General features: G+C 57.3%; 4 protein-coding genes across 4 annotated transcripts in view; 3 read left to right on the top strand and 1 right to left on the bottom strand.

Annotated features, from left to right (window-relative positions):
* Window positions 1–4,809, top strand: part of OPLAH (5-oxoprolinase, ATP-hydrolysing) — a gene marked incomplete at its 5' end in the record, with an annotated part of 109,492 nt that extends 104,683 nt beyond the window's left edge. Inside the window, one exon of the mRNA XM_034068815.1 lies at window positions 4,800–4,809. Within this exon, the coding sequence (XP_033924706.1) occupies window positions 4,800–4,809 (10 nt within the window). The remainder of the gene's footprint in view (window positions 1–4,799) is intronic.
* A 203-nt stretch (window positions 4,810–5,012) lies between these two features.
* Window positions 5,013–12,186, top strand: GRINA (glutamate ionotropic receptor NMDA type subunit associated protein 1). The gene is made up of 6 exons (XM_034061732.1): window positions 5,013–5,092; window positions 6,310–6,422; window positions 8,636–8,836; window positions 9,321–9,449; window positions 10,884–11,027; window positions 12,007–12,186. The coding sequence occupies exons 1-6, from the start codon at window positions 5,071–5,073 to the stop codon at window positions 12,154–12,156; spliced, it is 759 nt and encodes a 252-aa protein (XP_033917623.1). The 5' UTR covers window positions 5,013–5,070; the 3' UTR covers window positions 12,157–12,186.
* Window positions 12,187–14,128: 1,942 nt separating this feature from the next.
* Window positions 14,129–15,673, bottom strand: LOC117436044 (uncharacterized). Its single transcript, XM_034061741.1, has 2 exons — window positions 15,187–15,673; window positions 14,129–14,405 (listed from the first exon to the last, which is right to left on the bottom strand). Exons 1-2 carry the CDS (start codon window positions 15,652–15,654, stop codon window positions 14,142–14,144), a joined length of 732 nt encoding a protein of 243 aa, XP_033917632.1. The 5' UTR covers window positions 15,655–15,673; the 3' UTR covers window positions 14,129–14,141.
* Window positions 15,674–20,883: 5,210 nt separating this feature from the next.
* SPATC1 (spermatogenesis and centriole associated 1) lies at window positions 20,884–22,556 on the top strand. Its single transcript, XM_034068768.1, has 3 exons — window positions 20,884–20,932; window positions 21,388–21,527; window positions 22,233–22,556. The coding sequence occupies exons 1-3, from the start codon at window positions 20,884–20,886 to the stop codon at window positions 22,554–22,556; spliced, it is 513 nt and encodes a 170-aa protein (XP_033924659.1).
* The last annotated feature ends 822 nt before the right edge of the window (window positions 22,557–23,378 follow it).

The raw sequence follows: 23,378 nt of genomic DNA, 5'->3' as shown, positions 1-23,378 counted from the left end.
CGCATGGCTGCTGCTGGTGGCCGGGGCCTGTGTCACGTGACGGCAGCAGCTGCTCCTCGGCCAGGTCCTGGCACTGGTGGTGGCTGCGGCACCAGCACCAGAACCAGTGCTGCCTGTACCTGATGTGTGTACCCAATGTGTGTAACTGATGTGTGTACTGCTGCCTGTACCTGCTGCCTGTACCTGCTGCCTGTACCTGCTGTACCTGCTGCCCGTACCCAATGTGTGTAACTGCCTGTACCTGAATGTACCTAATGTGTGTAACTGCCTGTACCTGCTGCCTGTACCCAATGTGTGTACCCAATGTGTGTACCTGCTGCCTGCACCCTTCCTGTACCCCGTGTGCATCCACTGCCTGTACCCTGCCTATAGCCTGCCTGTACCACCTGTGTGTACCTGCTGCCTGCACCCTGCCGGTATCCCTGATGTGCATCCACTGCCTGCACCCTCTGCCTGCACCCTGCCCATAGCCTGCCTGTACCCCCTGTGTGCACCCTCTGCCTGCACCCTGCCTGCACCTGCTGCCTGCACCTGCTACCTGCACCATGCCTGCACCTGCTGTGTGCATCCACTGCCTGCACCCTGCCCATAGCCTGCCTGTACCCCCTGTGTGCACCCTCTGCCTGCACCCTCTGCCTGCACCCTGCCTGCACCTGCTGCCTGCACCTGCTACCTGCACCATGCCTGCACCTGCTGTGTGCATCCACTGACTGTACCCTGCCTTCACCTTGCCTATAGCCTGCCTGTACCCCCTGTGTGCATCCCCTGCCTGCACCCTCTGCCTGCACCCTGCCTGTACCCTGCCTATAGCCCGCCTGTACACCCTGTGTGTACCTGCTGCCTGCACGTGCTGTATGCATCCACTGCCTGTACCCTGCCCATAGCCTGCCTGCACCTGCTGCCTGTACCCTTCCTGCACCCTGCCTATAGCCTGCCTGTACCCCCTGTGTGTACCTGCTGCCTGCACTCTGCCCGTACCCCCGGTGTGCATGCACTGCCTGCACCCTCTGCCTGCGCCCTTCCTGCACCCACCGTGTGGATCCACTGCCTGTACCCTGCCTATAGCCTGCCTGTACCACCTGTGTGTACCTGCTGCCTGCACCGCTGCCTGTCCCCCCCGTGTGCATCCACTGCCTGCACCCTCTGCCTTCACCCTGCCTGCACCCACCGTGTGGATCCACTGCCTGTACCCTGCCTATAGGCTGCTTGTACCCCCTGTGTTCACCTTCTGCCTGTACCCTGCCTATAGCCTGCCTGCACCCCCTGTGTGCATCCACTGCCTGCACCCTCTGCCTGCACCTAGCCTATAGCCTGCCTGTACCACTTATGTGTACCTTCTGCCTGCACCCTGCCTGTATCCCTGATGTGCATCCACTGCCTGCACCCTCTGCCTGTACCCTGCCTATAACCTGCCTGTACCCACTGCCTGCACCTGCTGTTTGCATCCACTACCTGTACCCTGCCTGTACCCCATGTGTGCACCCTCTGCCTTCACCCTGTCTGTATCCACTGCCTGCACCCACTGCCTGTACCCTGCCTATAGCCTGCCTGTACACCCTGTGTGTACCTGCTGCCTGCACGTGCTGTATGCATCCACTGCCTGTACCCTGCCCATAGCCTGCCTGTACCACCTGTGTGCACCCTCTGCCTGTACCCTGCCTGCACCTGCTGCCTGTACCTGCTGTGTGCATCCTGCCTGTACCTACCTGTACCTGCTGTGTGTACCTGCTGCCTGTACCTGCCGGTACCTCCTGTGTGCACCCACTGCTGAGGGCTCCCAGGGCTCCGGTTGTGCTGGGCAGGGCAGGGAGCAGGGACGTGGACATGGGGAGACCACAGCAGCCCCAGGGTCACCGGCCCCACAGCAGCCCCATAGCATCCCTATAGCATCCCCATAGAATCCCCATAGCATCCCTATAGCATCCCTATAGCATCCCCATAGCATCCCCATAGCATCCCTATAGCATCCCTATAGCATCCCCATAGCATCCCCATAGCATCCCTATAGCATCCCTATAGCATCCCCATAGCATCCCCATAGCATCCCCATAGCATCCCCATAGCATCCCTATAACATCCCCACAGCAGCCCCATAGCATCCCTATAGCATCCCCATAGCATCCCCATAGCATCCCTATAGCATCCCCACAGCATCCCCATAGCATCCCTATAGCATCCTTATAGCATCCCCATAGCATCCCCATAGCATCCCTATAGTATCCCCATAGCATCCCCATAGCATCCCCATAGCATCCCCATAGCATCCCCATAGCATCCCTATAGCATCCCTATAGCATCCCTATAGCATCCCCATAGCATCCCTATAACATCCCTATAGCATCCCTATAGCATCCCCATAGCATCCCCATAGCATCCCTATAGCATCCCTATAGCATCCCTATAGCATCCCCATAGCATCCCCATAGCATCCCTATAGCATCCCTATAGCATCCCCATAGCATCCCCATAGCATCCTCATAGCATCCCCATAGCATCCCTATAGCATCCCCATAGCATCCCTATAGCATCCCTATAGCATCCCCATAGCATCCCTATAGCATCCCCATAGCATCCCCACAGCATCCCCATAGCATCCCCATAGCTGCCCCATAGCAGCCCATGGGTGCTGCTGTCCATGGTGCTGGTGTCAATGGGTGCTGGTGTCAATGGATGCTGTTGTCAATGGGTGCTGGTGTCAATGGGTGCTGCTGTCCATGGTGCTGGTGTCAATGGGTGCTGGTGTCAATGGGTGCTGGTGTCCATGGTGCTGCTGTCCATGGTGCTGGTGTCAATGGGTGCTGGTGTCAATGGGTGCTGGTGTCAATGGTGCTGGTGTCAATGGGTGCTGGTGTCAATGGGTGCTGGTGTCCATGGGTGCTGGTGTCCATGGTGCTGTTGTCAATGGGTGCTGGTGTCAATGGGTGCTGGTGTCAATGGGTGCTGGTGTCAATGGTGCTGGTGTCAATGGGTGCTGGTGTTAATGGTGCTGATGTCAATGGGTGCTGGTGTCAATGGGTGCTGGTGTCCATGGGTGCTGGTGTCAGTGGGTGCTGCTGTTCTCAATGGGTGCTGGTGTCAATGGGTGCTGCTGTCCATGGGTGCTGGTGTCCATGGGTGCTGGTGTCAATGGATGCTGCTGTCCATGGGTGCTGGTGTCAATGAGTGCTGGTGTCAATGGATGCTGCTGTCCATGGGTGCTGCTGTCCATGGTGCTGGTGTCAATGGGTGCTGGTGTCCATGGGTGCTGGTGTCAATGGGTGCTGGTGTCCATGGGTGCTGGTGTCAATGGGTGCTGGTGTCCATGGGTGCTGTTGTCAATGGGTGCTGGTGTCAATGGGTGCTGGTGTCAATGGGTGCTGGTGTCAATGGTGCTGGTGTCAATGGGTGCTGGTGTCAATGGATGCTGTTGTCAATGGTGCTGGTGTCCATGGGTGCTGGTGTCAATGGGTGCTGGTGTCAATGGGTGCTGGTGTCAATGGGTGCTGGTGTCAATGGGTGCTGCTGTCCATGGTGCTGGTGTCAATGGGTGCTGGTGTCCATGGGTGCTGGTGTCAATGGGTGCTGGTGTCCATGGGTGCTGGTGTCAATGGGTGCTGGTGTCCATGGGTGCTGTTGTCAATGGGTGCTGGTGTCAATGGGTGCTGGTGTCAATGGGTGCTGGTGTCAATGGTGCTGGTGTCAATGGGTGCTGGTGTCAATGGATGCTGTTGTCAATGGTGCTGGTGTCCATGGGTGCTGGTGTCAATGGGTGCTGGTGTCAATGGGTGCTGGTGTCCATGGGTGCTGGTGTCAATGGGTGCTGGTGTCAATGGGTGCTGGTGTCAATGGGTGCTGGTGTCCATGGGTGCTGGTGTCCATGGTGCTGGTGTCAATGGGTGCTGGTGTCCATGGGTGCTGGTGTCCATGGGTGCTGCTGTCCATGGTGCTGGTGTCAATGGTGCTGGTGTCAATGGGTGCTGGTGTCCATGGGTGCTGGTGTCCATGGGTGCTGCTGTCCATGGTGCTGGTGTCAATGGAAGCTGCTGTTCTCAATGGGTGTTCTCTCCCCCCCTCCCCCACTGTCTCCGCCCCTCCCCCCTCTGACCCCGCCCCCTGCTGGCCCCGCCCACTCTGACCCCGCCCCCTCTGACTCCGCCCCTTATCTGACTCCGCCCCTCCCCTAACTGACTCCGCCTCGTGCTCACTCCGCTCCGCCCCCGCTGACCCCGCCCCTCCCGTCTCTGACCCCTCCCCCTCTGACTCCGCCCCTCTCCTGCTAACTCCGCCCCCGCTGACCCCGCCCCTCCCTTGCTGACTCCGCCCCTCCCCCTCCGACCCCGCCCCTTCTGACCCCGCCCCTCCCCCGCTGACCCCGCCCCTTCTGACCCCGCCCCTCATGTGACTCCGCCCCCGCTGACTCCGCCTCTCTCCCACTTACTCCGCTACCGTTGACTCCGCCCCTCCCCCTGACTCCGCCCCCTCTGGCTCTTCCCTCTGTTGACTCCTCCCCTCCCCCCTCTGCCCCACCCCCTCTGTCCCTCCCCCTCTGCCCCCTCCCCCCATCTGCCCCTCCCTCCCCTCCCCCTCTGCCCCTCCCCCCTCCCCCTCCCCCCTCTAACCCCTCCCCCCTCTGACCCTCCCCCTCTGACCCTCCCCCTCCTCCCCCTCCCCCCTCTAACCCCTCCCCCCTCTGCCCCTCCTCCTCACCCCTCCCCCTCTTCCCCTCCCCCCTCCGCCCCTCCCCGTCTCCCCCCTCCCCCTCTCCCTCCCCCCCTCTGTCCCTCCCCCCTCCCCCCCCTCCCCCCCCTCCCCCCCCGCAGGTGCCGCTGATGTCCCAGGAGAAGCATTTCCTGGTGGGGGAGGGTCTCCCCCCCCCTCCCCCTCCCTTCCCCCCCGGTCCCTACCCCCCCTCTGGTCCCTACCCCCCCCCCGGTCCCTACCCCCCCCCAGGTCCCTACCCCCCCCCTGGTCCCTACCCCCCCCCCCCCGGGCTTCGCGCATGCTCCGTTCCCCCCCTCGGGTCCCTTCCCCCCCCCCGGGCCCCACCCCCACGGTCCTCACGCGCAGCCTCCGTTCGCGCAGCCGCAGCCCATGGTGCCCGGGGACCAGGACTGTGAGTGGGGGGGTCATGGGGGGGTCATACGGGGTCATCTGGGGTCATCCGGGGTCATGGGGGGGTCATCCGGGGTCATGGGGGGGTCAAGGGGGGTCATCCGGGGTCATGGGGGGGTCATCCGGGGTCATGGGGGGGTCATCCGGGGTCATGGGGGGGTCAAGGGGGGTCATCCGGGGTCATGGGGGGGTCATCCGGGGTCATGGGGGGGTCAAGGGGGGTCATGGGGGGTCAAGGGGGGTCATGGGGGGGTCAGACGGGGTCATGGGGGGGTCATGGGAGGTCATCCGGGGTCATGGGGGGTCAGACGGGGTCATGGGGGGGTCAAGGGGGCTCATCCGGGGTCATGGGGGCGTCAGAGGGGTCATGGGGGGGTCAAGGGGGGTCATCCGGGGTCATGGGGGGGTCATCCGGGGTCATGGGGGGGTCAAGGGGGGTCATGGGGGGGTCAAGGGGGGTCATGGGGGGGTCAGACGGGGTCATGGGGGGGTCATGGGAGGTCATCCGGGGTCATGGGGGGTCAGACGGGGTCATGGGGGGGTCAAGGGGGCTCATCCGGGGTCATGGGGGCGTCAGAGGGGTCATGGGGGGGAGGGGCCGGGGTCATGGGGGGGTCATGGGGGGGGGTCATGGGGTGTCATGGGGGAGGGGTTATCCAGAGTCATGGGGGGTCATGGGGGGTGGGGATATTCGGGGTCATGGGGAGGAGGGGGGGGGGGGGAGCTGGGGTCATCCGGGGTCATTGTGGAGTGGGGGCTGGGGTCACCCGGGGTCATGGGGGGGAGCCCAAAGTCATCCAGGGTCATGGGGGGGTGGGGGGGAGGAGCCGGGGTCATCCGGGGTCATGGGGTGGGGGGAGGAGCCGGGGTCACCCGGGGTCATTCGGGGGGGGGCTGTGTGTAATGGGGGGGGTTATCTGGGGCCATGGGGGGGGGGGAGCTGAGGTCATACGGGTCATGGATGGGGGAGCCGGGGTCATCCGGGGTCATTGGGGTCACTGGGGGGGGGGGTGGGAGCCGGGGTCAACCGGGGTCATGGGGGGGAGCCCGAAGTCACCAACGGTCATGGAGGGGGAGCTGGGGTCATCCGGGGTCACCTGGGGTCATGGGGGGGGGGGGGGGGGCTGTGAGTACCGGGGGTGGGGTCATCCGGGGTCATGGGGGGGAGCAGGCAGTGCTCCCCCTCCCCCCACCCCCATAACCACCCCTCCCCCCCAGCCCCCCTGCACAGCACATACCATGAGGAGGGTCCCCCCTCCTACTATGACACTCAGGACTTCCCAGCTCCTCAATGGGACGACAGCAGCGTCAGACAGGCGTTCATCCGCAAGGTGAGACTGGTCATACTGGTCATACTGGTGGTACTGGTGACACTGGTCATACTGGTGAGACTGGTGAGGGTGTGATACTGGTGATACTGGTGACACTGGTGATACTGGTGAGACTGGTGAGGGTGTGATACTGGTGATACTGGTGACACTGGTCATACTGGTGAGACTGGTGAGGGTGTGATACTGGTGATACTGGTGACACTGGTGATACTGGTGGTACTGGTGACACTGGTGAGGGTGTGATACTGGTGATACTGGTGATACTGGTGACACTGGTGAGGGTGTGATACTGGTGATACTGGTGATACTGGTGAGGGTGTGATACTGGTGACACTGGTGATACTGGTGATACTGGTGGTACTGGTGGTGCTGGTGATACTGGTGAGACTGGGGATACTGGTGACACTGGTGATACTGGTGATACTGGTGATACTGGTGAGGGTGTGATACTGGTCATACTGGTCATACTGGTGGTACTGGTGATACTGGTGACACTGGTGAGGGTGTGATACTGGTGACACTGGTGATACTGGTGATACTGGTGGTACTGGTGGTGCTGGTGATACTGGTGAGACTGGGGATACTGGTGACACTGGTGATACTGGTGATACTGGTGATACTGGTGAGGGTGTGATACTGGTCATACTGGTCATACTGGTGGTACTGGTGGTACTGGTGACACTGGTGATACTGGTGAGACTGGTGAGACTGGTGAGACTGGTGGTACTGGTGATACTGGTGACACTGGTGATACTGGTGATACTGGTGACACTGGTGATACTGGTGATACTGGTGATACTGGTGATACTGGTGGTACTGGTGACACTGGGGATACTGGTGATACTGGTGAGGGTGTGATACTGGTGATACTGGTGACACTGGTGATACTGGTGACACTGGTGATACTGGTGATACTGGTGACACTGGTGACACTGGTGACACTGGTGACACTGGTGATACTGGTGACACTGGTGACACTGGTGACACTGGTGACACTGGTGATACTGGTGACACTGGTGACACTGGTGATACTGGTGGTACTGGTGGTACTGGTGACACTGGTGACACTGGTGAGACTGGTGATACTGGTGGTACTGGTGATACTGGTGATACTGGTGACACTGGTGATACTGGTGATACTGGTGACACTGGTGATACTGGTGATACTGGTGATACTGGTGACACTGGTGAGACTGGGGATACTGGTGAGACTGGTGGTACTGGTGATACTGGTGATACTGGTGACACTGGTGATACTGGTGATACTGGTGACACTGGTGATACTGGTGATACTGGTGGTACTGGTGATACTGGTGATACTGGTGACACTGGTGACACTGGTGACACTGGTGATACTGGTTGTACTGGTGACACTGGTGACACTGGTGATACTGGTGATACTGGTGATACTGGTGATACTGGTGGTACTGGTGACACTGGTGACACTGGTGATACTGGTGGTACTGGTGATACTGGTGACACTGGTGATACTGGTGATACTGGTGAGACTGGTGATGGTGATGGTGACACTGGTGACAGTGACGGTGACACCAGTGATGGTGATGGTGACACCGGTGATAGTGTTGGTGACACCGGTGATGGTGATGGTGACACCTGTGACAGTGACACCAGTGATACCGGTAATGGTGACAGTGACAGTGTTGGTGACGGTGACACCGGTAATGGTGACACTGGTGATGGTGACACTGATGATGGTGATGGTGACATTGGTGACGGTGGCACCGGAGATGGTGTTGGTGCCAGTGACACTGGGGACGATGTTGGTGATGGTGACAGTGGTAATGGTGTTGCTGACAGTGATGGTGTTGGTGCAGGTGACACCGGTGATGGTGTTGCTGATGGTGACACCGGTGCTGTTGTTGGTGACAGTGATACCGGTGATGGTGTTGGTGACGGTGATGGTGTTGGTCACGGTGACACTGGTGATGGTGTTGGTGCCGGTGACACCGGTGATGGTGCTGGTGATGGTGACACTGGTGACGGTGTTGGGGACGGTGACACCGGGGATGGTGTTGGCGATGGTGTTGGTGACAGTTGCACCGGTGACGGTGTTGGTGCCACCAGTACCGCGCTCTCACCCCATGTATGTGTATGTGTGTATGTGTATGTGTATGTGTGTGTGTATATGTATGTATGTGTATGTATGTACATGTATATGTATGTCCACATCCCTGTCTGTGCCCCCCCCGCAGGTGTTCCTGGTGCTGACCCTCCAGCTCAGTGTCACCTTCACCTTCGTTGCCTCCTTCACGTTCCTGGATGGGCTCAAGGTGTTTGTCCAGACTCACACCTGGAGTTATTACCTGTCCTATGGAGTCTTCTTCTGCTGCCTGCTGGCCCTGAGCTGCTGCGGGGACCTGCAGCGCCGGCACCCATGGAACCTCATGGCGCTGGTGAGGGGTGGGGCAGCTATGGGGCAGGTGTGGGGCAGGTGTGGGGTGGGTGTGGGGTGGGTGTGGGGTGGGTGTGGGGTGCTATGGGGTGAGTTTGGGGTGCAATGAGGCAGGTGTGGGGGCTATGGGGCAGGTGTGGGGTGCAATGGGACAGGTTTCGGGTGCAATGGGGCAGGTGTGGGGCAGGTGTGGGGCAGGTGTGGGGTAGCTATGGGGCAGCTATGGGGCAGGTGTGGGGCAGGTTTCAGGTGCTATGGGGCAGGTCTGTGTGCTATGGGGCAGGTCTGTGTGCTATGGGGCAGCTATGGGGCAGCTATGGGTCAGTGCCCCTAACCCATGTCTGTCCATCCCAGTCCATCCTGACCCTCAGCCTGTCCTACATGGTTGGGTTTGGGGTGCAGTGGGGCAGGTCTGTGTGCTATGGGGCAGCTATAGGGCAGCTATGGGTCAGTGCCCCTAACCCATGTCCCTATGTCCATCCCAGTCCATCCTGACCCTCAGCCTGTCCTACATGGTTGCCATGGTCGCCAGTTTCTATGACACTGATGCTGTTCTCATGGCCGTGGGTATCACTGTGCTCGTCTGCTTCAGTGTCGTCCTGTTCTCCATGCAGGTAATGGGGCCGACCCATAACTTATGGGGCTGGGATGCTGTGGGGCAGGGTTTGCTATGGGGCAGGGGCTGCTGTGGGGCAGGGATGCTATGGGGCAGGGTTTGCTATGGGGCAGGGGCTGCTATGGGGCAGAGACTCCTATGGGGCAGGGTCTGCTATGGGGAAGGGTTTGCTATGGGGCAGAGACTCCTATGGGGCAGGGTTTGCTATGGGGCAGGGTCTGCAATGGGTGAGGGGCTGCTATGGGGCAGGGGCTGCTGTGGGGCAGGGATGCTATGGGGCAGAGACTCCTATGGGGCAGGGTCTGCTATGGGGAAGGGTTTGCTATGGGTGAGGGGCTGCTATGGGGAAGGGTTTGCTATGGGGCAGAGACTCCTATGGGGCAGGGTTTGCTATGGGGCAGGGTCTGCAATGGGTGAGGGGCTGCTATGGGGCAGGGTTTGCTATGGGACAGGGGCTGCAATGGGGCAGGGGCTGCTGTGGGGCAGGGTCTGTAATGGGGCAGGGGCTGCTATAGGGCAGGGTTTGCTATGGGGCAGGGTCTGCTATGGGGCAGGGGCTGCTATGGGGCAGGGTTTGCTATGGGGCTGGGATGCTATGGGGCAGGGTCTGCTATGGGGCAGGGTTTGCTATGGGGAAGAGTTTGCTATGGGGCAGGGGCTGCTATGGGGCAGGGTTTGCTATGGGGCAAGGGCTGCTATGGGGCAGGGTTTGCTATGGGGCAGGGGTTGCTATGGGGCAGGGATGCTATGGGGCAGGGTCTCCAATGGGGCAGGGTTTGCTATGGGGCAGGGTTTGCTATGGGGCAGGGTTTGCTGTGGGGCAGGGTCTGCAATGGGGCAGGGTTTGCTATGGGGCAGGGTTTGCTATGGGGCAGGGTTTGCTGTGGGGCAGGGTCTGCAATGGGGCAAGGTTTGCTGTGGGGCAGGGTCTGCAATGGGGCAGGGTTTCCTATGGGGCAGGGTTTGCTATGGGGCAGGGTTTGCTATGGGGCAGGGTTTGCTATGGGGCAGGGTCTGCTATGGGGCGGGGCCTGCTATGGGGCAGGGTCTGCTATGGGGCAGGGTTTGCTATGGGGGGAGTCTGCTATGGGGCAGGGTTTGCTATGGGGCAGGGTCTGCTATGGGGCAGGCTGTGCAATGGGGGGTCTTCCATACTGGGGTTTTCATACTGGTGTCCCATACTGGTGTCCCATACTGGTTTCCCATACTGGTTTCCCGTACTGGTGTCCCATACTGGTGTCCCATACTGGTTTCCCATACTGGTGTCCCATATTGGGGTTCCCATACTGGGTGTCCCATACTGGTGTCCCATACTGGTGTCCCATACTGGAGCTCATATACTGGAGCTCCCATACTGGTCTCCCATACTGGTGTCCCATACTGGGTGTCCCATACTGGTTCCCATACTGGTGTCCCATACTGGTTTCCCCAGACCAGATACGACTTCACCTCGTGCCGGGGGGTGTTACTGGTGTTACTGGTTGTACTGGTTCTCTTCTCCATCCTGCTCCTCTGCGTCCGCAACCGGGTCCTGGAGCTCATCTATGCAGCACTGGGAGCCCTGCTCTTTACTGGGGTGAGCATCGACCCACATCTGCCCCATAAGTGCCCCATATGTGCCCCATTGTGCCCCATATGTGCCCCACTGTAGCCCCCATACACCCCCTGTGCCCCACATCCCTCTGGGGGTTGCTGAGCCCAACCCCATCCCCTGTGGGGCTTAAGCTACCCATGGGTCCTGGGGTGTGTGTGGGGCTGTTGTGGGTCTTTATGGTCTCTATGGTCTCTATGAGTCTCTATGTGTCTCTATGTGTCTCTATGGTCTCTATGTGTCTCTATGTGTCTCTATGGTCTCTATGTGTCTCTATGTGTCTCTATGGTCTCTATGTGTCTCTATGGTCTCTATGTGTCTCTATGTGTCTCTATGGTCTCTATGTGTCTCTATGTGTCTCTATGGTCTCTATGAGTCTCTATGGTCTCTATGTGTCTCTATGTGTCTCTATGTGTCTCTATGTGTCTCTATGGTCTCTATGTGTCTCTATGTGTCTCTATGGTCTCTATGTGTCTCTATGTGTCTCTATGTGTCTCTATGTGTCTCTATGGTCTCTATGTGTCTCTATGTGTCTCTATGTGTCTCTATGTGTCTCTATGGTCTCTATGGTCTCTATGGGTCTCTATGTGTCTCTATGGTCTCTGTGTCTCTATGTGTCTCTATGGTCTCTATGGTCTCTATGTGTCTCTATGGTCTCTATGTGTCTCTATGTGTCTCTATGGTCTCTATGGTCTCTATGTGTCTCTATGGTCTCTATGGTCTCTATGTGTCTCTATGGTCTCTATGTGTCTCTATGTGTCTCTATGGGTCTCTATGGTCTCTATGGTCTCTATGTGTCTCTATGGTCTCTATGTGTCTCTATGTGTCTCTATGTGTCTCTATGTGTCTCTATGGTCTCTATGTGTCTCTATGGTCTCTATGTGTCTCTATGTGTCTCTATGGTCTCTATGTCTCTCTATGGGTCTCTATGTGTCTCTATGTCTCTCTCTGTTTCTCTCCCCAGTTTCTGGCCGTGGATGTTCAGTTGTTGCTGGGGAACAAAAATCTCTCCCTGAGTCCAGAGGATTTTGTGTTTGCAGCTTTGAGTCTTTACACTGATATCATCAACATCTTCCTGTACCTGCTGGCGCTGGTGGGCAGGGCCAAGGAGTGACCCACACCCTGACCCATAGCTGCCCCATAACCATCCTAACCCTACCCCATAGCTGCCCCATAGCACACCATAACCATCCCATAACTGCCCCATAACCAACCCATCACCAACATCATCAACATCTTCCTGTACCTGCTGGCGCTCGTGGGCAGGGCCAAGGAGTGACCCACAGCCTGACCCACAGCCTGCCCCATAGCTGCCCCATAACCACCTCATCACTGCCCCATAACCACCCCATACCCACCCCATAACCAACCCATAACCACCCTAACCCTGCCCCATAGCTGCCCCATAGCTACCCCATAACCACCCCATAACTGCCCCATAACCACCCCATAACCACCCCATCACCGCCCCATAGCGCCCCATAACAACACCATCACCCCCCCATCACCCCCCATAACTCCCCCCCAGCCCCAGTATCCCTATTGAGCCCCAGTGACCCCACAGCACAGGGGGGCCCCGGGGGGTTCCCCAAGGTCTCAGACCCCCCCCCCCCCCCATTACATTCAATGTGAACTGGAAGCACTTTGACCCCCCCCGTCCTGCCCCATTGCCCCCCTTTGCCCCCCATTGGGTGCCCCCATTGCCCCCATTGTTTGCCCCCATTGCCCCCCCATTACCCCACATTGGCTGCTCCCATTGCCCCCATTGGGTACCCCCATTGGGAGTCGCCATTGCCCCCCATTGGGAGCCCCCATTGCCCCCATTGCCCCCCCATTGGGTGCCCCCATTGTTTGCCCCCATTGCCCCCCATTGGGTGCTCCATTGGGTGCCCCCATTGCCCCCTCATTGTTTGCCCCCATTGCCCCCTCATTGCCCCCCCATTTTTTGCCCCCATTGCCCCCCCATTGCCCCCCGTTGTCTGCCCCACTGGGGGGGTCCCAGCCCTTGCCCCCCCCCCCCCAATATGGCTCCTGTTGTAACCATTAAACCCCATTGGTTCTTCTCTGTGCCTCTGGTTCTGCTTCCATTGGTGTTGCCAAACTGGGGCTGTGGTTATGGTGACACCATATGGTTACCGTGGTTACACCAACACCAAATGGGCTCGGTTATGGTTACACCAACACTGGGTTCGGTTATGGTTACACCAACACCAAATGGGATCGGTTATGGTTACACCAACACCAATGGGATCGGTTATGGTTACACCAACACCGGGTTCAGTTATGGTTACACCAACACCTCATGGGTTGTGGTTATGGTTACACCAACACCACATGGGTTCAGTTATGGTTACACCAACACCACATGGGCTCAGTTATGGTTACACCAACACCACATGGGTTCGGTTATGGTTACACCAACACCACATGGGCTCAGTTATGGTTACACCAACACCACATGGGCTCAGTTATGGTTACACCAACACCACATGGGTTCGGTTATGGTTACACCAACACCACATGGGTTCGGTTATGGTTACACCAACACCACATGGGCTCAGTTATGGTTACACCAACACCACATGGGTTCGGTTATGGTTACACCAACACCACATGGGTTCGGTTATGGTTACACCAACACCACATGGGCTCAGTTATGGTTACACCAACACCACATGGGTTCGGTTATGGTTACACCAACACCACATGGGCTCAGTTATGGTTACACCAACACCACATGGGTTCGGTTATGGTTACACCAACACCGGGTGCAGTTATGGTTACACCAACACCACATGGGTTCGGTTATGGTTACACCAACACCACATGGGCTCAGTTATGGTTACACCAACACCACATGGGTTCGGTTATGGTTACACCAACACCGGGTGCAGTTATGGTTACACCAACACCACATGGGCTCAGTTATGGTTACACCAACACCTTGGTTATGGTTACACCAACACCTCATGGGATCGGTTATGGTTACACCAACACCTCATGGGATCGGTTATGGTTACACCAACACCTCGGTTATGGTTACACCAACACCAAATGGGCTCAGTTATGGTTACACCAACACCAGGTTCGGTTGTGCCTTTATTCAATCATGGCCCCACACCTGACACCATCTCTGGCTGTGGCTTTGCCACAATGTGGGTCCTGGCGCGACCGCATCTCGAAGCTCCTGGCAATGACCTTCACCATGTTAGTGCCACGTGGTTGCCTATGGCAGCTCCTTGGCACCGGCGGCTCCGGATGCATCCAGGCCATGGCACAACCGCAGCTACAACCACAGCTACAACCGCAGCCTGGCAATGGGTCTGGTTCTCCATTGTGGCACTGGAGTGATGCGGTGAGACCCTGTGGGGAGAGAGGTGTTATGGTGGTGATGGTCCGTGCCATACATCAATGCTCTGTGCCATACACCAATGCTCTATGCCATACCCCAATGCTCTATGCCATACACCAATGCTCTATGCCATACACCAATGCTCTATGCCATACACCAATGCTCTGTGCCATACACCAATGCTCTATGCCATACATCAATGCTCTGTGCCATACACCAATGCTCTGTGCCATACATCAATGCTCTATACCATACACCAATGCTCTATGCCATACATCAATGCTCTATACCATACACCAATGCTCTGTGCCATACACCAATGCTCTGTGCCATACATCAATGCTCTATACCATACCCCAATGCTCTGTGCCATACACCAATGCTCTGTGCCATACACCAATGCTCTGTGCCATACATCAATGCTCTATGCCATACCCCAATGCTCTGTGCCATACCCCAATGCTCTATGCCATACCCCAATACTCTATGCCATACACCAATGCTCTATGCCATACATCAATGCTCTATGCCATACCCCAATGCTCTATGCCATACACCAATGCTCTATGCCATACATCAATGCTCTATACCATACATCAATGCTTTATGCCATACACCAATGCTCTATGCCATACATCAATGCTCTATGCCATACATCAATGCTCTATACCATACATCAATGCTCTGTGCCATACATCAATGCTCTGTGCCATACACCAATGCTCTGTGCCATACACCAATGCTCTATACCATACGGCACAGCTCTCTGCCATCCCACCAACCATCCCTCACCTCCTGCCCATATGGCTCCCGGTTGAGCTCCGGTTCCCATAGTTCCCTGCCCGCTCTGTGCCGGCACCGCCGCAGTTCATGGTTGACAATGGTACCGGTGCCATGGGGTAACTGGTGCCCATCCCTGGTGCAGCTTCGGTGCTTATGGCTCTGCCGTGGGGAGGAGGTTTCCCTATGGGTCTGTGCCATGGGGCTGGGGTCGGTCCCACTCTGGTGCCCAGTGTCCATCACCGGCTCCACCACCGCACAGCAGCCATGGACCCTGTGCCAGGATGGGTTATGGTGCTGGGCCTGGTGCCATTGGTGCCTATGGCACAGGGAGGCCTCCATCGGTGCCGGCTCTTGGAAGGTCTCTATGGTGCGTTGGAAGCTGCGGTGGTTCCGGTGCAGCCGCTGCAGTGATGGTGACGTGGTGATGTTGGTACAACCGCGGTTGTTGGTACCGGCCTCATCCTGCACCGGTGCCATGTGCCGGCACAGCCGCTGCAGTGATGGTGATGTGATGTTGGTACAACCATGGTCCTGGGTACCGGCCTCATCCTGTACCGGTGCCATGTGCCGGCACAGCCGCTCCGGTGATGGGGATGTGGTGATGTTGGTACCACCGCGGTTGTTGGTACCGGTCTCATCCTGCACCGGTGCCATGTGCCGGTTCAACAGCCGCTGCGGTGATGCTGATGTGGTGATGTTGGCACAACCATGGTCCTTGGTGTCAACCTCATCCTGCACTGGTGCCATGTGCCGGCTCAACAGCCGCTCCGGTGATGGTGATGTGGTGATGTTGGTACAACCGCGGTCATCAGTACCAGCCTCATCCTGCACCGGTGCCATGTGCCGGTTCAACAGCCGCTCCGGTGATGGGGATGTGGTGATGTTGGTACCACCGCGGTTGTTGGTACCGGCCTCATCCTGCACCGGTGCCATGTGCCAACGCAGCCGCTTCAGTGATGGTGATGTGGTGATGCTGGTACAACCGCGGTGCTTGGCATTGGCCTCACCCTGTACCAGTGCCATGTGCCGGCGCAACAGCCGCTCCAGCAGCTCCGCGGCCAGGCCTGTGGTGATGAATGAGCGACGGTCGATGGTCATGGTGCTACCAGCATTGATCCGGCACAAGGTATTGGTGGTACCGGTGCTCATCCGGCACAAGGCATTGGTGTTACCGGTGCTGATCCGGCACAAGGTGTTGGTGGTACCGGTGCTCATCCGGCTGAAGCTATTGGTGGTACCGGTGCTCATCCGGCACAAGGTATTGGTGCTGCCGAGCGCATTGTCCTCTATGGCACACGGCTGTGCTGTGGGGCTGCCAGAACGGGGACTCGAGGCCGCGGTGCTGCCCATGCTCTCTATGGAGCATATATGGCATGGGGCCGGCAAAGTGAGGCCAGAGCAGCCATCATGGGGGTCCCGGGGTCCCCATAGGGGTCCTGGTGATGGCAGCGCCATAGGGAACCAGCATGTGCCATAGCAGGGCCCTGGTTGTGGTCCTGGCACAGAGTGTGGTGAATGGAGCCATGGACCCACCATGGGACCCCCACAGTGATGGCAGCACCGGAGGCAGATCCAGCATTGATTCGGTTGTGTCCCCATCAGTCCTGGTTGTGCCAGAGCCTCGTGGTGGTTGAAGTGGTGCTTACCGGAACACAGCTCCATGGCAATGCCAAACACAGCATCTGCTATAGGCAATGGTGGCAACGACCCCTTTGTGACTGTGGCATCACCATAGAACTGATGCTCACCAGAACACAGCTCTATGGCAATGCCAAACACAGCATCCATGGGTGATGGTGACAATGACCCCTTTATGGCATCACCATAGAACCAATGCTCACCATAGAACCAGTGCTCACCATAGCACAGCTCTATGGCAATGCCAAACACAGCATCCATGGGTGATGGTGACATCCCCTTTATGGCATCACCATAGAACCAGTGCTCACCAGAACACAGCTCTATGTCAATGCCAAGAGCAGCATCAACCATAGGTGATGTTGACATCCCCTTTATGGCATCACCATAGAACCAGTGCTCGCCATAGCACAGCTCTATGGCAATGCCAAACACAGCATCCACTATGGGTGATGGTGACATCCCCTTTATGGCATCACCATAGAACCAGTGCTCACCAGAACACAGCTCTATGGCAATGCCAAGAGCAGCATCAACCATAGGTGATGGTGACACCATCCCCTTTATGGCATCACCATAGAACCAGTGCTTACTGGTGCACAGCTCCATGGCAATGCCAAACACAGCATCAACCATGGGTGATGGTGGCACCATCCCCTTTATGGCATCACCATAGAACTGGTGCTCACCAGAACACAGCTCCATGGCAATGCCAAGAGCAGCATCCATGGGTGATGGTGACAACATCCCCTTTATGGCATCACCATAGAACCAGTGCTCACCATAGCACAGCTCTATGGCAATGCCAAACACAGTATCCATGATAGGTGATGGTGACAACATCCCCTTTATGGCATCACCATAGAATCGGTGCTCACCAGTGCACAGCTCTATGGCAATGCCAAACACAGCATCAACCATGGGTGATGGTGGCAGCATCCCCTTTATGGCATCACCATAGAACCAGTGCTCACCATAGCACAGCTCCATGGCAATGCCAAACACAGCATCCATGGGTGATGGTGACATCCCCTTTATGGCATCACCATAGAACTGATGCTCACCAGAACACAGCTCTATGGTAATGCCAAACACAGCATCTGCTATAGGCAATGGTGGCAACGACCCCTTTATGGCATCACCATAGAACCAGTGCTCACCATAGAACCAGTGCTCACCATAGCACATCTCTATGGCAATGCCAAGCACAGCATCAACTATGGGTGATGGTGGCAACAACCCCTTTATGGCATCACCATAGAACCAGTGCTCACCATAGCACAGCTCTATGGCAATGCCAAGCACAGCATCCACAATGGGCCATGGGGCAATGTCCCCTTTATGGCATCACCATAGAACCAGTGCTCACCAGAACACAGCTCCATGGCAATGCCAACCACAGCATCCATGGGTCATGGTGGCAATGACCCCTTTATGGCATCACCATAGAACCAGTGCTCACCATAGCACAGCTCTATGGCAATGCCAACCACAGCATCCATGGGTGATGGTGACACCGTCCCCTTTATGGCATCACCATAGAACCAGTGCTCACCAGAACACAGCTCCATGGCAATGCCAACCACAGCATCAACCATGGGTGATGGTGACAACATCCCCTTTATGGCATCACCATAGAACCAGTGCTCACCATAGAACCAGTGCTCACCAGAACACAGCTCTATGGCAATGCCAACCACAGCATGATGTGGCACCATCCCCTTTATGGCATCACCATAGAACCAGTGCTCACCAAAGCACAGCTCTATGGCAATGCCAAGCACAGCATCCACCATAGGCCATGGTGGCACCATCCCCTTTATGACATCACCATAGAACCCGTGTCCCTGCCCCCCCAGGTTCCATCTGGTTCTGGTGCCACCATAGTCACCAACAGGCAGAGCCATGGAGCCGGTGCAGCGCGCAGGGCTCACGGTGCTGGCCTGCTATGACCGGCTGCGCCGGGAGATCCAGGCCCTGCTGGCAGAGAATGAGGAGCTGGCAAGAGCCGTGGGGAGGCTGCAGGAGCAGCGGCAGGGCCGGCAGGGCCAACGCAGTGTGCCGGGATCGGCACCGCCGCTGGGCGCCAACACCGGATACTTTCCGTTCTCTGGTAGGGGGTTATGGTGGTGGTATAGGGGATATGGTTATGGTGGTGGTGGTACAGGGGTTATGGTGGTGGCATAAGGGTTGTGGTGGTGGTGGTGTTGGCATGGGGGTTATGGTGATGGTGGTGGTGGCACAGGGGTTATGGTGATGGTGGCACAGGGGTTATGGTGATGGTGGCACAGGGGTTATGGTGATGGTGGCATAAGGGTTATGGTGATGGTGGCACAGGGGTTATGGTGGTGGTGGCATAGAGGTTATGGTGGTGGTGGTGGCACAGGGGTTATGGTGATGGTGGCACAGGGGTAATGGTGATGGTGCCATAGAGGTTATGGTTGTGGTAGTGGCACAGGGGTTATGGTGATGGTGGCACAGGGGTAATGGTGATGGTGCCATAGAGGTTATGGTGGTGGTGGTGGCACAGGGGTTGTGGTTATGTTGGCACAGGGATTGTGGTGGTGTTGGCATGGGGGTTATGGTGATGTTGGCACAGGGGTTATGGTTGTGCCATTAGGGTTAGGGTTACCCTAACCCTAATCCTAACCCTAACTCTAACCACATGACCACAGCTCCGGAGCTGCCTCCTCTCCAGCAGAGCTCCCCATGGGACCTCAACCTGCGGTCCCAGGATGGGACTTTTGCTCCACCCCCATTGGCCTCCACCGGCACCGACAGCACCGGAGCCAGTGCCGTGAACAGTGACCTGAGCAGCGGCTTGTTCATTGACGGCAGAGCCAGATGTACATGGAGGGGAGGGGGAACCAGAACCATCATATCCCATCATATCCCATCCCATCCCCATCCCATCCCCATCCCATCCCATCCCCATCCCATCCCCATCCCATCCCATCCCCATCCCATCCCATCCCCATCCCATTCCCATCCCATCCCATCCCCATCCCCATCCCCATCCCATCCCATCCCATCCCATCCCATCCCATCCCATCCCCATCCCATTCCCATCCCATCCCATCCCCATCCCCATCCCCATCCCATCCCATCCCCATCCCATCCCATCCCCATCCCATCCCCATCCCATCCCATCCCATCCCCATCCCATCCCATCCCATCCCATCCCATCCCCATCCCCATCCCATCCCCATCCCATCCCCATCCCATCCCCATCCCATCCCATCCCCATCCCATCCCATCCCATCCCCATCCCATCCCATCCCCATCCCCATCCCCATCCCATCCCATCCCATCCCCATCCCCATCCCATCCCATCCCCATCCCATCCCCATCCCATCCCATCCCATCCCATCCCCATCCCATCCCCATCCCATCCCATCCCCATCCCATCCCATCCCATCCCATCCCCATCCCCATCCCATCCCCATCCCATCCCCATCCCCATCCCCATCCCCATCCCCATCCCATCCCATCCCCATCCCCATCCCATCCCATCCCATCCCATCCCCATCCCATCCCATCCCCATCCCCATCCCCATCCCATCCCCATCCCATCCCCATCCCATCCCATCCCCATCCCCATCCCCATCCCATCCCATCCCCATCCCCATCCCCATCCCATCCCATCCCATCCCCATCCCATCCCCATCCCATCCCATCCCCATCCCATCCCCATCCCATCCCATCCCCCCCTCACCCCATCCCATCTCCCCCAGCTCTCCCAGTTACCGGTGCCCCAGTCTCCAGCAGCCTCCGCCTGTCCTGCCCCATCAACCGGTTCAACACCAGTTCCGGTTCCTCTGGTCTGGAGCTCAGCACTGGGACCTTGAGGCTGTCGGAGCTGTGGCCGCGACCTCCGGTGACCCCCCCGGCCCCGACCCCACCGGAGGCTCCGGCTGTACAACAACAACCGGACATGGAGGTGACGGAGCCGGAGCCGAGACCGGGGTCACCTGGTGAGAGCCAATGGGGGTTAGGGACATAGAGCCAGTACATGATGGACAATGGGGTTAAACACATATGGGGTTTGGGCCATAGAGCCGGTACCTGATGGACAATGGGGTTAACCCATATATGGGGGTTCAGGGCTATAGAGCCGGTACCTGATGGGGGTGATGGGATTGGGGTTAACCCACATATGGGGTTCAGGGTCATGGATCCGGTACCTGATGGGGGTGATGGACAATGGGGTTAACCCATATATGGGGGTTCAGGGCCATAGAGCCAGTACCTGATGGACAATGGGGTTAACCCATATATGGGGTTAAGGCCATAGATCCGGTACCTGATGGACAATGGGGTTAACCCACATATGGGGTTTGGGCCATAGATCCGGTACCTGATGGGGGTGATGGACAATGGGGTTAACCCACATATGGGGTTCAGGGTCATAGAGCCGGTACCTGATGGACAATGGGGTTAACCCATATATGGGGTTAGGGACATAGAGCCAGTACCTGATGGGGGTGATTGGGGTTAACCCACATATGGGGGTTCAGGGCCATAGAGCTGGTACCTGATGGACATTGGGGTTAACCCACCTATGGGGCACAGGGACCCGGAATCCCACATGGAGGGAGCTCGTAGGGGAAGTGGCGTTCCAGCTGGACAGGAGGATCCTGGCAAGTGTGTTCCCGGATCACGAGAGGCTCTATGGGTATACAGTGAACAACATACCTGAGAGGATCATGGCGGTGAGGATGTGACCATAAAACTGACCTAAACCTGAGCCTAACCCTAACCCTAACCCATAAACCCGACCTAAACCTGACCCTAAACATGACCCTGAGCCTAAACCTGACCCTAACCCTAAACTTGAGCCTAAACCTGAGCCTAACCCTAACACTAACCCTAACCCTAATGGGTACACAGTGAATAACATACCCGAGAGGATCATGGCGGTCAGGATGTAACCATAAACCTGACCTAAACCTGACCCTAAACCTAACCCTAACCCTAATGGCTCTATGGGTATACGGTGAACAACATACCAGAGAGGATCATGGCGGTGAGGACATAACCCTAACATATAACCATAACCTGACCCTAACCCTAAACTGAACCCTAGTAGAGAACAATATACCGGAGAGGAACATGGTGATATGAACATAACCATAAACCTGACTTAACAATAATTCTAAACCTATGGGTATACGGTGAATAATATACTGGAGAGGATCCTGGCGCTGAGGACATAACTGTAACCCTGACCTAAACCTGACCTAACCCTAACCCTACCCATACCCATACGCATACCCATAACCACAACCCTAACCCTAACCCTAACCCTAACCCTAACCCTAACCCTAACCCTAACCCTAACCATAACCCTAACCCTAAAACAAGCCCTAGCCATAACCCTAACCCTAACCCTAACCTAACCCTCCCCTCTCCCCCAGCTGGCTCTGGAGGCCGCCCCGGGCAGCCCGTCGGAGCGCCGGAGCCTGGGTGCTGTGCAGCGGTACCTGAGTGTGATGCGGCGGCTGCAGAGCCGCGGGTACCGGCGCTCGGTGCACCCGGCGCTGAGCGAGGCTCTGGTCAACACCTGCGGGGTCCTGGCCTCACCCGGAGGCCGCGGCCTCAACCTCAACCTCAGCCCCGGCTGCCTGCGCCGGGCCCTGGCCGAGACCCTGCCGGGGGCGGCGCTGGCGGATGCGCTGGTGCTGCTGGAGTGTCTGGAGGAGATGGCCAGAGAGGATGGACACCCCTTGTTCTGCTGGTGAAGGGGGAACTGGAGCCAGTAACAGTGACCAACTGGTTATGGCAATAAACTGGTGATGGCAATAAAACGGCTCTGGTAATAAACTGGCTCTGGTAATAACATAACCATAACCCTGACACTAAACCTGACCCTAACCCTAACCTAACCCTAACCCTAAACCTGAGCCTGACACTAACCCTAACCCAAACCCTAACCCTAACTCTAACCCTAACCCTAATGCGCTGGTGCTGCTGGAGTGTCTGGAGGAGATGGCCAGAGAGGATGGACACCCCTTGTTCTGCTGGTGAGGGGGGAGCTGGAGCCAGTAACCAACTGGCTCCAGCTGGTTATGGGGAATAAACTGGTTATGGCAATAAACTGGGTCTGGTAATAAACTGGTAATAACATAACCATAACCCTGACGCTAAACCTGACCCTAACTCTAACCTAACCCTAACCCTGATGCTAAACCTGACCCTAACTCTAACCTAACCCTAACCCTAACCATATGGATACACAGTGAGCAATATACCGGAGAGGATCATGGCAGTGAGGACATAACCATAAACCTGACCCTAACCCTGACACTAAACCTGACCCTAACTCTAACCTAACCCTAACCCTGACACTAAACCTGACCCTAACTCTAACCTAACCCTAACCCTAATGCGCTGGTGCTGCTGGAGTGCCTGGAGGAGATGGCCAGAGAGGACGGACACCCCTTGTTCTGCTGGTGACGGAGGCACTGGATCCAGTAACCAACTGGTTATGGGGAATGAACTGGTTATGGCAATAAATTGGCTCTGGTATTAAACCAGCTCCAGTAATAAACCGGCTCCAAAAC

Source organism: Melopsittacus undulatus, chromosome 1, assembly GCF_012275295.1.
Source record: "Melopsittacus undulatus isolate bMelUnd1 chromosome 1, bMelUnd1.mat.Z, whole genome shotgun sequence".
Taxonomy (NCBI): domain Eukaryota; kingdom Metazoa; phylum Chordata; class Aves; order Psittaciformes; family Psittaculidae; genus Melopsittacus; species Melopsittacus undulatus.
This window is presented reverse-complemented; position numbering and strand designations above follow the sequence as displayed.

What these genes read in the sequence shown, in the direction of transcription:
- LOC117436044 (XM_034061741.1), bottom strand. Translation starts at nt 15,654, where the DNA reads ATGGCACCGGTGCAGGATGAGGCCGGTACCAACAACCGCGGTTGTACC. An exon ending in GGGAGCCATATGGGCAGGAG is followed by an intron (nt 14,406 to 15,186) that starts GTGAGGGATGGT and finishes CTCTCCCCACAG; the next exon opens with GGTCTCACCGCATCACTCCA.
- SPATC1 (XM_034068768.1), top strand. Translation starts at nt 20,884, where the DNA reads ATGGACAATGGGGTTAACCCATATATGGGGGTTCAGGGCTATAGAGCC. An exon ending in GGTTCAGGGCTATAGAGCCG is followed by an intron (nt 20,933 to 21,387) that starts GTACCTGATGGG and finishes TATGGGGCACAG; the next exon opens with GGACCCGGAATCCCACATGG. An exon ending in TACCTGAGAGGATCATGGCG is followed by an intron (nt 21,528 to 22,232) that starts GTGAGGATGTGA and finishes CCTCTCCCCCAG; the next exon opens with CTGGCTCTGGAGGCCGCCCC.
- GRINA (XM_034061732.1), top strand. Translation starts at nt 5,071, where the DNA reads ATGGTGCCCGGGGACCAGGACT. An exon ending in GACAGGCGTTCATCCGCAAG is followed by an intron (nt 6,423 to 8,635) that starts GTGAGACTGGTC and finishes CCCCCCCCGCAG; the next exon opens with GTGTTCCTGGTGCTGACCCT. An exon ending in TCGTCCTGTTCTCCATGCAG is followed by an intron (nt 9,450 to 10,883) that starts GTAATGGGGCCG and finishes TGGTTTCCCCAG; the next exon opens with ACCAGATACGACTTCACCTC.